The sequence below is a fragment of the Cryptotermes secundus genome, unplaced genomic scaffold, assembly GCF_002891405.2.
Source record: "Cryptotermes secundus unplaced genomic scaffold, Csec_1.0 scaffold356, whole genome shotgun sequence".
Taxonomy (NCBI): domain Eukaryota; kingdom Metazoa; phylum Arthropoda; class Insecta; order Blattodea; family Kalotermitidae; genus Cryptotermes; species Cryptotermes secundus.
Window position 1 is genome coordinate 603,319 of NW_019739946.1, and position 13,432 is coordinate 616,750.

Sequence of the window (13,432 nt, forward strand, 5' to 3'; positions counted from 1 at the left end):
CTTGTACACTATAAACTTGTTATTTTGACAACTGCTTGATTTCTAAGCAAGATGAGTTTATATTTCTGGATGATTTCTATATCTATTGGTTATTTCAACCTTGTATGGATTTTATGGAATGTGAATAAATGAATGAATGAATTCTCTATCACCACACAAGTCTGCTAAGCTTCACAAGCTTACTGAAGTTCCTCTCACTGTTATCTGCAGTAAATCATTAAATTCCAATCACTGGCATGCCCAGCCATCAGTGGGTCTCCAATGTCATGAATTTTCACTTCAGAAAGACAATGAAATGAAATTGACTGACTTTCTAATATTATTTTATCACAGAACCCAATTGGTTATGGGGAATAGCATGTCCCAATATGCGTTACCAAGATGAGACGCAGAAAGAAACGGTATGAGAACTGGGGTTAGAGCTATATGTATTTTCATCCTTCAGAACAAGAGGAAGAAGTATAGATGGTACAACTAATCACTTTAATCACAGTGACTGTGCTACCATAGCATTAATAAGTTTTGTCTGACTGACGTTTAGAACCTTAAATGTTAAGATTTTTGCAATTGTTTACCGATTAAAAACTGCCTTTACATCCACGGAAATTTAGAGGGCTATAATTTTCATTTCATGCATCCTGTTGTGTTATAATGTACAATTTCTATACAATTAATATTTGAATATTGCTCCAGACTGAAATGAATGTTACTGCATGTCATATTTTGCACATCCCTTGACTAGAAGGCACTAACTGGTAACTGGAGTATGCTAATTACGGTGCCATGTACCTACTTACATCTAGATCAGCTGTATTACACTTCTGAAACATGAGATTGAGGTAACTATTTGTTAACATGGCCACCAATCGAGTATTCATCAAACTCTCAGCCCTGATGAAGTTCTTGTGTAAAAAAAGGATGGACACATTTAAAATGCTCATGTGTATCAGTGTTTGCTTGAAATCATCATTTTTATGCTATCCCTATGAGAGCATCAAATGTTAACATTCATGAACTAGAAATCTAGGGACAATAACTGAGTGAATGTGCCAGTACTTTTATGCTCTGTGCACATTTCCAAACTTGTTTAATTCCTGGGCTGGCTACACTACGTACCTTCTCCCAAAACCAAACCTTGCAGTACAGTGTGTGTCAATATAAAAACAACTATGTACAACACTTCTGGACTCCAAGGTTTTTTTTTTATTGTTAGTGGGGTGGGACTAAGTCACTGCGGTCACTTCTGGCCTATTCTACCAGCCCCAGCTGATAGGTGAGGGTGATTGTGGAGCAATCGGTGGAATGAAGATTGGCAGGGGAAAACGAAGTACTCAGAGAAAACCTGTCCCAGCACCACTTTGTCCACCACACCCACTTGACCAGACCCAGGGATTCCAAGGGTTTGTGGGAATAGGCTGAATATTAAATTTATAAACAGCTTTTATAATTTTTATTTCATGCATCCTGTTGTGTCATAATATACAACTTCTTTATTAAAACCATCACAATACAACTATATTGAGGTCAGTGCTAGTTTTGGCACAACGAATCGTTGTTTACATTCCCTACAGAATGGACAATACTTCGCACGATGAGGCACCGACTAAATAATTAACATTAATATTACTACATCTACATCACAATCCACCAATAACAGTTTTTTATATACACACAAAACATAGAATACTCCAATTTGTCAGTGGGAAAGCAACAAAATTACAAAACCCAACGAATGACTCGATGATGTAAAGCATGAATTGAATAATTTTATTCTTGTTTTATACTATAACTTTTGTTTTATATAATCTAACTTATTGTTTTTTTACTTCAAGTATTTTATATAATTAATATTATTGTATCCAATTTTACTAGTACTGCAGTTCAGTGGTGTATTAGCCATGTATTTACCTGATGATGGCTATTAATAGCCGAAACATGTAGCAGAGCCGAAACTAGGCACTGACCTCGATATAGTTGTATTGTGACAGTTTTAATAAAGAAGTTATGAACAGCTGATACCCCAGTTTGATTTCCTCTTTATGGTGTTAAGACACTAAAATTATCATAAAAACAACAGTGAATTATCTGATTTCTGTACCTCCTTGTACAAAACAATGACTAAATTTATTTAATAAATTTTAAGCATGTAATGTGCATAGCTTCCTAGCAAAATTGCAGACAGGTCCAGCCCATCTAACATAACCTAATTCTTCACATAATTACACAAGAGAGAATGCTTACTCAACATACTCACATAGGAAGAGCACAGTGACATCAGGGTATTCTTTCAATAATACCTGCAAGCAAACCCCAAAAATTAAATGTACAGAACCTGATTTTATGTACAACAACAAAAGAACATATTCTTCTGTTACATTCTGGGCTCAATATGTTATGCATTCTGAGCGCTCTTTTTCTAAAAACATATTTGGTTGTACACTCATGCTTAGTTTAAGCCTCAAAGTCACAACACATTGTGATATAACACCTGAAAGCTTGAATACTGAAGTCCGAATAGATGTTCATTCCTAGGCAAAAACTTGGTGAACACATTCCCATGGCAACAAATACACAAGAAACAACTGAGTAACTTCCATTGCTATGCAACAGTGATGTAAACATACTTTCTCAACAACAGAGGTTGTGTTTTCTGCGTGGTCTGTGCAAAGTGGTTATAAAGAAGAGTTCATTTGAGAAGTAGTAGTCAAGATGAGTCGAGTTTTGAGATGCCAGCCTCCCAAGATATGAGCTTGGGAGCAGGGGAATTGAATTGAGTCTACTGAAATGGCAAGAAAGGAATTAGGCTGTGAAAAGAAGGCTTCATGTGTGATTTGAAGCGACACTGAGACTATTATAAACCTGCCGCCTGGATATGACTAGTGAAGGCTGAGAACCCTAGTATGTGTACAACGGTGAACTGTGAAGTGTGTAGATCAGCGATAGTCCTGTACTGCCTGTAGTTCCAAGTGGAATGTATAAGGTGTCAATAAATCCAACCATCCAATCCAAAACCCGCCTGATAAGTCAAGCGCAGATCCCCTACATGTGACAATAAGATGAAGTGGCAGATGGGCCTCTTCTGACTTGAGAAGTTTGCTGGCAGGCATCAGATATTTGCTGCTATGCATACTAGCATATAGTGAGTGGCTGAATGAAAGCCCTGTGTCCTCTACAATGGAGGGATATCCACCAAGATATATATTTTCCTACTATTTACACAGACAGCTATATTCTGTGTGCATTTAAAAATTAGCTGAGTTCATTCCTACAAACTCACTTTTGTCTAAGGAAGTAAGTAGCCCAGTATGTTGACAACCGTGTATGAAAAGATTTGACTGTGGAAATTTTAGCATGCATCGCGACCAGTTGTTGATCTAGTGTACGTCCCCCTTTGATATTCTACCAGTTGCCATACCCTCCTGGTACTGGTGCGTGCTAGCCCCGTTGAGCCAACGAGGTTGGCCCTTGGTACCTTGATGCTTCCCCCATCTACCAGAGGCATTGGAAACTACTTGGGCGGGAAACTTGCCTAATTTTGCTCAGAGGTCTCCTAGAGACATGAGGATCTTTTACGTGCCATAAATCTATGACACGAGACCCATGGCTTAAAGTCCCTCCCGGAGGACTTGTTCTCTGAAATTTTCCGCCCTTAAAAATTCCATGACCTCCGCCGGGTTTGAACCCGCGTACCTTGAGTCATGAGGTGGGAACGTTACCCCTAGACTACGGAGGCCGCTTACTGTTATACTAAGTAAAATACAAGGTAGAATTGTGCACAGCCAATCAACTCTAGTAGTGAAACAGATTTCATAGTCATTATGTACATTCCCCAGATGACCTATAGCCACACAGTCACTACCTCTCTGGCTACTGTCACTGGAACTCAATATCTTCCCTTCCCTCCCTTCCTGCAAACAACAAACCCACCATAAAGTAATAGGCCAGTAATATGATGGAACTATCTACAACCGATACTGACTTGCAGCAAAGGCTTCTCTTGGGCCACATAAAATCAGGCAATAGAGCAATAACAGTCATATCAGACATACCAACAAATGATATAATCCACCATGCAACAAGACTGCCTAACATTCCTTCTAAATGACATTCTATCAGAACAAATCTGAAAAGGGTGCATGTATATTTGTAACATATGTATTTTTCAAACGTGTTCTTTGCAGTTCTGATACTGCATTTGGTTTCATGTTCATCTATTGCTGGCACATAATTATTGACAAGTTCATCTTGCTACATAAAATAGTGTGCACTCATGTTAATTTTTCTTTGTACTTCATTGAATGCACAGTACACCGAAAAAAATGTTTCAAATAAATTTGTAGATATTAATGGATTTAGTATTTTATGTTACACATTAGTATTTTGTATGTTAAAACATTTCTTTTTTTAATATAATGTGGCACATAGACTTGTTGCTAAGTGGTGGCTTTGCAAACAGTGGCCATTGCTAGGCAACATCTGCACCATACACGTATGCAACAACAGAACAATGGGGTTATGCAACCTGTTTTTAAGCAACGGCTTGGTAAACAAGTTCCTGTGGAAACAAACATGAGCGCAACAACAGAACAACAATGTTTTCTATTGGGTGTCAAAATGCATAAAAATGCAATGAAAATACAAAACATTTGCTAGACTGTCATAATTACAATTTTTCTGTTTCATATCTAAAAACAATGGTCCTAATCCTGACACATGATATTAATAACTGAGCCGTTCTAAGGTTTAGCTCGCTCACGTATGATGTCATCATGTTTCCCTTCACGGATTCCATCCCCACTATGCAGTATCCTGACGTCAGTCACGTGGTCCCATGTACCCTCTCGTGAAGAGGAGACTTGTACAGTTCAGTCGTGTAGACCAAGTTGACTTGGAAGGTCGGTTACTAGCCAGCAGGTTTGTTGTGGAAAATATTGGTTTCAGCTGGGTTTGTTCTAAATTCCCTTTTGGTGCTATCTGGCTGGCCGGTAAGGACTGCCCGCGGTCGCAAGCCATTGCTTGAATGCTTGCGACGCGCGTTATTAGATTTGGTTTGGTATTTTTTCAGAATTTGATTTGTGTTTGTATAGCCTGAGTGTTTAACGTCCTAATATGTCTAGTGTCGACACAAGTGGTGCCGACGGGAAATTGTTTTGTTCTAAATGAGCTTGCATTAGTTTCTTGGTCAAATGTGTCGTTTGTTATTTATGTATTGTTATATATATTTTTATTAAAATTGTATTTGTTCTTATCTAAGCCAACGAACTGAGTGTAGCTTCCTCCTCCTAGCTTGGATACCCCACGTCCATCTCGGGGAGCGTGGGAACCAACAATAAGTCCAGTAACGATTGCACTGTGCCCTTCCTCTTCGTAATAATAATCCCAGGGAGAAGAAGATGAAGGGCACGGTGCATAACAAATATAACAAGATCACAATATGATCACTTCAACAAACATATACCGGCTACTGATATTAGAATTCTATAACATCTTATTATGTAGTGTTCATCTCATGTCCCACTTATATGTAATATTATACTCATATCATTGAAATTAAAGTAAACGCCATAGTTCTCCACAGTATTAACTTAAATATGTCTAGAAATGTTTCTTTCTTGTGGGAACATCCCACATATCACACTATTTCTACAGTGCTCACTTTTCACCATCACGCATGCTAACCAATCAAATTGCTTCCAATGTTCGCATTTATACAGCACTTGCTGCTAGCCCGCATTCACATCATTACGCGCGCTAGCCAATCAGCGTTCTGCAAATTGTTGCTCCTCAAATGCAAGTTTTGCTCCGCCCACCGAGCACTGTATAAAAGGCGGAGCACAACGCTCGCAAGTCAGTCAGTCTTCAGTCAGTTCCACGTCAGTTCCTCAGAAGTCTTCAAGCAGTCTACAAGCAATCAGCACACTTCGTCGCCAGTGCTCAGTCTTCGGAGGCATCGGCACTTTGCTGCGCCAGGCACGACTGCCTTGGCTGTCTGGCGGTCACACCTGACTCACTGGGCAACTCGGCCGCCTCGATTCACCGGTGGTCATGCCCGACACACTGGGCAACTGGCGTAGCTACCGCCTCTCCACTCCTGTGACCGCGCTCGGCAAGCAGACCTTTTCCAGCAACCAAGCAACCTCCAGCAACGGCTGCACTGCGGCCAGTCAACTGACTCAGCCACCTCAACACACCGCAACCAACATCCCTTCCTACTGGCGCGTGCCACGCTACTTCACTGGCCAAGCATCTCAGCAACCAACGGTCGTTTTCAGGACCTACAAACTATTCCGAAGAAGTGGGTTGTCATTGAAGTAACGACAAAATCCCCACATTCTTATTTACCTTCATGTCACAAGATTCTGTCTTCAGTTGTCTTTTATTTATAACAAGAATGTAACATGAATTAAAAAATAAATGAAAACGAGGGAAAAAACTGAGGCATCGAAACATCGAAGGTTCCCATATTCTCAGCAGTTAATATAAGTTTATTTCAGCCAATAAGCACAGAGAATTAGGCAACATTTGGAGAGTCAGAGGCAAACTGCAGAGAGCCATTAACCAACCAGAAGATGTAGTAAATGAGTTTAACTTGGGGGGGGGGGGGGGNAAACATTTTGAGTGAAGAATCATGCCAGGTGTAAAACAGAGGCAAATAATAAAATAAGTATCCAGTTTCAATTTCATAGGCTACAGAATGTCCTACTCCTAGAATTAAGATATACATACCAAACTGCATATATTTCACAGAAAAAGCAGAAAAATAAAAAATAATTCTGAGATAAGAACAACAAAAATTTTATAAAGTGACAGAAATGCCTAGGTCAAATTGAAACTATGGAAACTGGACCACGAACTGACTGGATAAGAGAAAGATGGAAACAGATCCAGTTTCTGAAATGTCGTGTCCTCTATTACCTAGATTTCCGGATGATGGAAAAAGTCCAAAATCCCAGTAATTCTGTATGTCATCCACCTTCGTCAGAACTCTTTAGAATCTAAGAGATAGATTGTCAGTTGAAACATAGATTCTAAGATCAGTAACTGGATTTACACTCCTAGGCTTTAAGGGAAATAATACAGAAATATGGAACCAGTTAAATATATATATAGATCTGAACTCTGCTGGGAAAACGAAAAACAAGATTGGTATGAAGACACTTCAAGATGATATGAAATTAGACTTCCAAAGAACTGATTAAATCACAACCAGAAAGACAGAGATACAGGAAATACAAATTCAATTGAAGACAGGACATGCAAGACAGCATAGCTCTCAAATCAGAAGATAAAGAATTTTTGTACCTATTATTTCCTACTATGGACAGACTTGTGTTTTGAAAACCTATTAATTGTTTCAAAATTTTAAAAATTTTTAAACAGTTGCAACAATATTTAAATTTCCAAATAAAATTCTTGTGCAGTACATGTTTAAATTCCACCTCAATTTGATATGCATATCTTTCATACTGTACTTACACTTGGAATAATTTGGAAAAACATGATCATTGTATTTTTGTCAGCAAATTTGCATGTTCCGACTTCTCTTTTGTACATACAGACAGTTTTTAACTGCTGAGTTCTGCTGTGGTTTCGGAAGAGATCACATTCCTATTCAGGTAAGAAGCTGGCTTGCTTCAACTTTTCTTTTATGTGCAAATCCTCTGAAGTTGCTGCTCGCCACACCACTTCAAGGTCTTCCTGGGTCTTCCTGCAACCAATACAGCTTTGTTCACCATACAAAAGCACACAGACAAATCGAGAAATTGCTTTTTTTTTTATATTTCATTAACACCAGGAGTAGCCCTCAATAATCACAGGACAGGAAGCAGCGTCAGGCTCAAAGCTAGCCTGGATCTGGGACCAAAGAAAAAATCCTGTTCCTTCTGGAAATGAAACAGATTGTCTAGCACCGTGAAGGTCTGTTGAGGTATTTTTCCACAAGTATCCAGATGACCACCTACTGCTTTCAGGATTCAGGTACAGGACACAGAAGAAGAAACCCATGAGAACTATGAATATTGGTATCATGGGCAGATTACCTGATGTGTGCAATACAATGGGACTTTAGAGCCCCCTCAGTTACTGAGCATAAAAAAAAACAAAGAAACAAATTCCATAGTCTGTAGTCCGCAAGTGAACTATACTGACTGAGTGACCGCCACTTGTTGGCAAAGTTGGTGGCAACTTTTGCGGGTAAAGGGTGTCAGGTGGTCAGAGCAAGGGTATCCCACAGCCGTTAATTTCGGTTTTCTAAACCGGAGCTGCTTTTTCCTTGAAACAGCTCCCCAATTATCCTCATGAGGCTGAGTGGACCACGTTTCAGACCCACTACTTCTCAAGAAATCTGGTTATCTGATCTGTAGCCAGGAGCTCTGACCACTAGACCACAGAGGCAGTCAAGTTTCCCATAATGATTATATTTCTTTCAGTAACATGTATGAGTGATACTTTGGATAAATTTGCAGAAGACTACATCTTCTCACCCTGCTGCCCATTTTTTTACTTTATTGCTTTTCATCTAGGCCTAGTACCGCTAAAAAGGGTTACTTTTTCTGTTGGAAAGATATTTTGTCTTAACTGTCTGGCAGAATTCACAACATGGCAACTAGCAACAAGCAGTAGGTGAGAAGTAACCAGCAATATTCAATATCATATTAAAACATTTGATATTGTAAACATGCCAGTGAATGAAGTGGTCCTTGCATATGGCATGTTGCAGAAAATGAAAAAAATCACTAAATGGGAGGTTAAACGCCTGTGGGCCCAATTGTTTTACACAATAATAATAAAATCAGCAACTCTGCTCCATACTTCTCTGATAAAATCCACTTCGTGTAATCGAAAATAAAGCAATCACTGAGGTACTGATATGTTTGTACAATTTGCTTGAACTCAGTATCTCATTATTTTTCTCAGCCATATTAAAGCATTACTTAATGTTAGGCACATTTCCTTACCTGTGGTTATGCAAGATAATTAGCTGATGTGGAGGGGAAAACAAGAGCCATAAGCAAAGGGCAACAAAAATCACTAAATGAGTGAGCAAGTAAGTTGGTCAAAAAACCATGCCATATATCATTTCAGGATACTTCTAACTGCAAAACTGTCATATTTCTGGTGCGAACTGCTGCCATTAAACACCTTCAATTTATAAAAGTGATATACATCAACAGCTGCTAGTTGCCTCTTCTGTGTTACAAATTGCTTTGGCATGAATCCTGCCTTTACTGATGAGTAGTGTGTCATGTAAATTCTATAGTTTACAGTTTGTTACAGGTTTCAACTTCGCATAGAGTTCATTAGCTTCTGTATCATCCATCACTAAAATGCACTGCTACAACCGATGTATTTAATTTCAGATTTTTGTGGTGCAGTGTTCTTTAACCTTTCAAATTCAATTTTGAATGGGTGCAGTTTTATTCTTTTCATTTCTTTCTCTCAAATTTAGCTGATATAGTGTTATTTAACCTTATGTATATTTATTTTGTGTTCAGTTAAAAGAATGGAAGAAAAGTGTAAGCATGTAATTTTGAAAAGATAACAGATTACTTTTAAGTGCATGAACTTTTATTTTTTTATTATTTTTTGTTGTGTCTGTTTTTCCAGGACATTGTGAAAATGGCTAAACCAAAAGTTCAAACAGATTATTCAAAGTAGTAGGTCATTTTCAGGGTTGAATGCAGCACAGAGAGTGGGTATTTCTAGATCTTTGGAATATATATTGCTTTTAATTATCTATTCCACTTTTCCCCTCCATTACCATGGAAAATTTAATGTTTCCTGTAAGGTTATTAGAACAGGCTGACTTCAACTTAAATTTAATTCTAGCATTGATATATGGAATAAGACTTCAACAGGGGTGTAATACTAAAAATAAAAGCCCTGACGGAGTCTGGCATGGTGAAAGATGTGGACATGAATCATGATATACACATTTCTTGTCATTTAATTATAGCTTTGTAATTTTACAAACAGAACTGAATGACAAATAGTTCATGAAATGCACACAGGCCTACTCAAAGCACTGGGTCATTACTCCATAACTAAAAAAATACCAGGGTGTCCTCCTGGAGTTCCGTGTCTCAACTACAGCCCTGAGCTTGAAATAACAAATGAGGAAATGTAAAAATATGATCTTTAAAAACGTTCTCAACATATACAAATACATGGAACTGCACCATATATACCAGTATCAGCTCAGAAAAAGATATTTTACTTATTGAATATTTGATAAACAGAATAGTGCTGCCACTTACCATTTCATCAGAAAGTCTATGACAGAAGTGAAGTAAAACATAGATTTTCATCTGGGATGATTTCTATCACACTGAAGCTTCATGATGCTATGACCAACCAGATCTGAACTGAAGGTAACTCTAAATTAAAGTATGTGATCACACACCTTGCAGACCCAGCAGAAACCTACATATGTTTGCTACGTGATGAACTATTTTCTTTATTGCTAGTGGGGTGGGACTAAGTCCCTTCTACTGCGACCACTTCTGGCCTATTGTACCAGCCCCAGATGATAGGTGAGGGTGATTGTGGAGCAATTGGTGGAATGAAGATTGGCAGGGGCAACCGAAGTACTCGGAGAAAACCTGCCCCAGTGCCACTTTGTCCACCACAAATCCCACTTGACTAGACCTGGGATTGAACCCGAGCCACCGCGGTGGGAAGCCAGCGACTAACTGCTTGAGCTAAGGCACGGCCCTTCTGACGAACTATGTATGAGATACTGCATATGAGATTACAAATGACTGCATACTTCAAAGGAACTGAGCCATGCACACTGTTTGTACTGCCCATTATTATTAGAGCCATATAGTATCACATATTATGACATTTTTCCTTTAGTAGTTATGTAAGCCAGTTTGTGGCCAGTGCAAAGTTTCAATCCAGTAAAGTGCAACCATTGTGTGGTTCCCTCCATATTGAGTTTAGTTCCATACAATCTGTACACGAGCACAAGTAACATACAAAGTTGTTAACATACGTTTTCTCCTGCTGCAGACGACTGATGATAATTTCCTTCTGTTTGATAAGATTACGCAAACGCAGAAGTTCTCGATGGTATTCATCCTTCATTCTCTCCACGTCTGTCTCCTGTTGACGAATGCGTTTTTCAATCACATTGAGGTCAGCCCGTGCATCCTTTTGCACAGTCTGGAAAGGACATAAGAAAAAAGAAGAATGGGACAAATTTGTTTGTTGCAGATCAAGCTGACTGATAAATGTATCCTCCAGTCTGCCTCAAATGAACTAAATCCATAGAGCAGAGGCCTTCTTGAGAAGGTGACAGTCACTCAACTGATAAAAATCTTCTCTGTCATTTATGGAACTCAAATAGTCATCACCATGTTCACATGAGCCTGCTACTGGTTCCTAACCACAGCCAGATAGTCCACACTGTCAGACACCATTGAGATCTACTTTAATATCATCCTCCTATCTATACCTATATTTCACAAGTGGTCTCCAACCTTAAGCATTCTAATCAAAATTCTACGCACATTTCTCCTTTCTCCTATGCATTCTATATGCCCTACTCACCTCATCCTCCTTAGTTTAATCACCCTATTAAGATCCGAAGAACACAAATTGTAATGTTCCTCATTATGCAATTTCATCCATCCTCCTGTTACTTCCTCCCTCTTATGAAATTATTTATTTATTCAGGTTTATTTAACGACACTTTCAATGCCGCATAGTATATAGTATTGAATGGTGGGACAATTAGTGAATAATGTACTGGAAAGGATGTGTAGGGAAGCAGACATCATCTCTTTGCAGAACTGATGGACTGAGAGAGACCACAAACAATCTCAGACACAAGAGCCACCAGTAAGCTGAGATTTGAACCTAGAACCTTCTGGATTCAAGGCAGCAATACCAACATCCCAGCTGTGACATTCAGTCCTACCTTAGGCCCATATATTCTCCCCAACATGCTGTTTCAATCATCCTAACAGGGGCGGCCCGCGTATAGGCACTGCGGAACTGCAGCACCCCCAATTTCCACTTGATATTATCGATAACATTTATATAATGAGTCCTTTTTTCTTTAATTCTTTCTTTATACTTGTACAATACAATACATATTCCTTAAGCTTAATGTCAGTAGCCAAATCTTTGTATGGAACTGTGCGTTTCACAGTTGCAGCGGCAAGGTGTTCGTTGACTGTGCGCATGCGCACATAGGAAGCTGCACGCGAGGCTGCAAGGGAGAGGGAGCACTGCAGGAACGACAGTGCCGACCGGTGCCAACCCTGGCGTGCTGATGGAAGGTAGTTTTTTTTACTCCGTGGGTGTTGTGCTTAAAAAATATGAGTTAATTGTAGAATTAGATTATTATCCTGCTTCCAGCTATTCTATTAGATTCATTTTTTTTCGGTTCTTTTATTTAACAGAAAATTTTAACCATGGCCTTGCATCCCCGAGAAATAAGTTCTGTGACTGTAAGTGAACTTCAACAGCTTAAGTTTTCACAACTGTCTCTCCATGAGAAAGTTGCAGTTAAGAAAAGAGGTCGTTTAACACCTGATATTCTAATATCTCAGCCAGGCATAAGCAAGAACAAGAAATATATTCGTAGCTTTAATTCTGAATGGTACAAACGGAAAAGTTGGCTTTGCGGCTGTGAAGTAAAATATGCACTGTTTTGCTTCCCGTGTTTGCTGCTTGGGGGTGATGTAACGTGGACAAAAGATGGTTTTAGAAATATAAACAAAATGAAAGAAAAAACTGAAAAGCATGAGAAGTCAAAGAAGCATGTTGATAATGCAGTTTCACTGTCACTTTTAGGAACCGTAAGTATTAAGGAGAAACTTAGTGAGGCATGCAGACTTTCAATCAATGAGCATAATATAAAGGTTAAAAAGAATGGATTTCATTTTTAAATGAATAGATTAAGCTTGAACTGTAACAATTTAGGTTAAAGTAAGTAAAAAATGTTTGATTTTGTTCTTTTAGGATTTTATCAAGTTTCTGAATAAATTTTCTTTTTATACATGTTTGTTTCCTTTTATACAATTTTAAAACAAAGGCTACAAATTTTCTGGAGCAGCACCCCCACTAATTTTAGCTACGAGCCGCCACTGCATCCTAAGCATATTTTTCCCCCTCAATATGAAATGCCAAGTTTCACACCCATACAAAACCTTATAAAACAATATGTAATAGGTAGTATGCAGGAGGGACAAGAGTGTTCTCTTCTCTGTGTTGCACAGACCCAACCTCCTATCCAATTGGTACTGGGGGGCTCTTTCCTTGAGGGTAAATTATTCGCTTAGTGGGGGGTGGAGTCCAATTGGGTCCGCTCGGCATGGTGGCCACTGATTGGCCTATTGTAGCCTGCCCTGGGTGATTATGATGATGGAGAATTTGGTGGAATGAAGATTGGCAGGGGAAACCGAAGTACTCAGAGAAAACC

General features: G+C 38.9%; 1 protein-coding gene across 6 annotated transcripts in view; it reads right to left on the minus strand.

Annotated features, from left to right (window-relative positions):
• Nucleotides 1-1,934: 1,934 nt before the first annotated feature.
• Nucleotides 1,935-13,432, minus strand: part of LOC111872090 (centrosomal protein of 89 kDa) — a 46,454-nt gene continuing 34,956 nt past the window's right edge. For 3 of the 6 annotated variants that reach the window (XM_023865639.2, XM_023865641.2, XM_033754524.1), the window contains exons 10-11: nucleotides 10,997-11,166; nucleotides 6,949-7,708 (exon numbers count right to left, since the gene is read on the minus strand). In XM_023865639.2, coding sequence (XP_023721407.1) covers nucleotides 7,609-7,708; nucleotides 10,997-11,166 — 270 coding nt within the window. In that variant the 3' untranslated portion in view covers nucleotides 6,949-7,608. Of the gene's footprint in view, nucleotides 2,298-5,221; nucleotides 6,283-6,948; nucleotides 7,709-10,996; nucleotides 11,167-13,432 lie in introns of those variants that run through there. The other 3 variants (XR_004513863.1, XR_004513865.1, XR_004513864.1) reach the window with 3 other exon arrangements.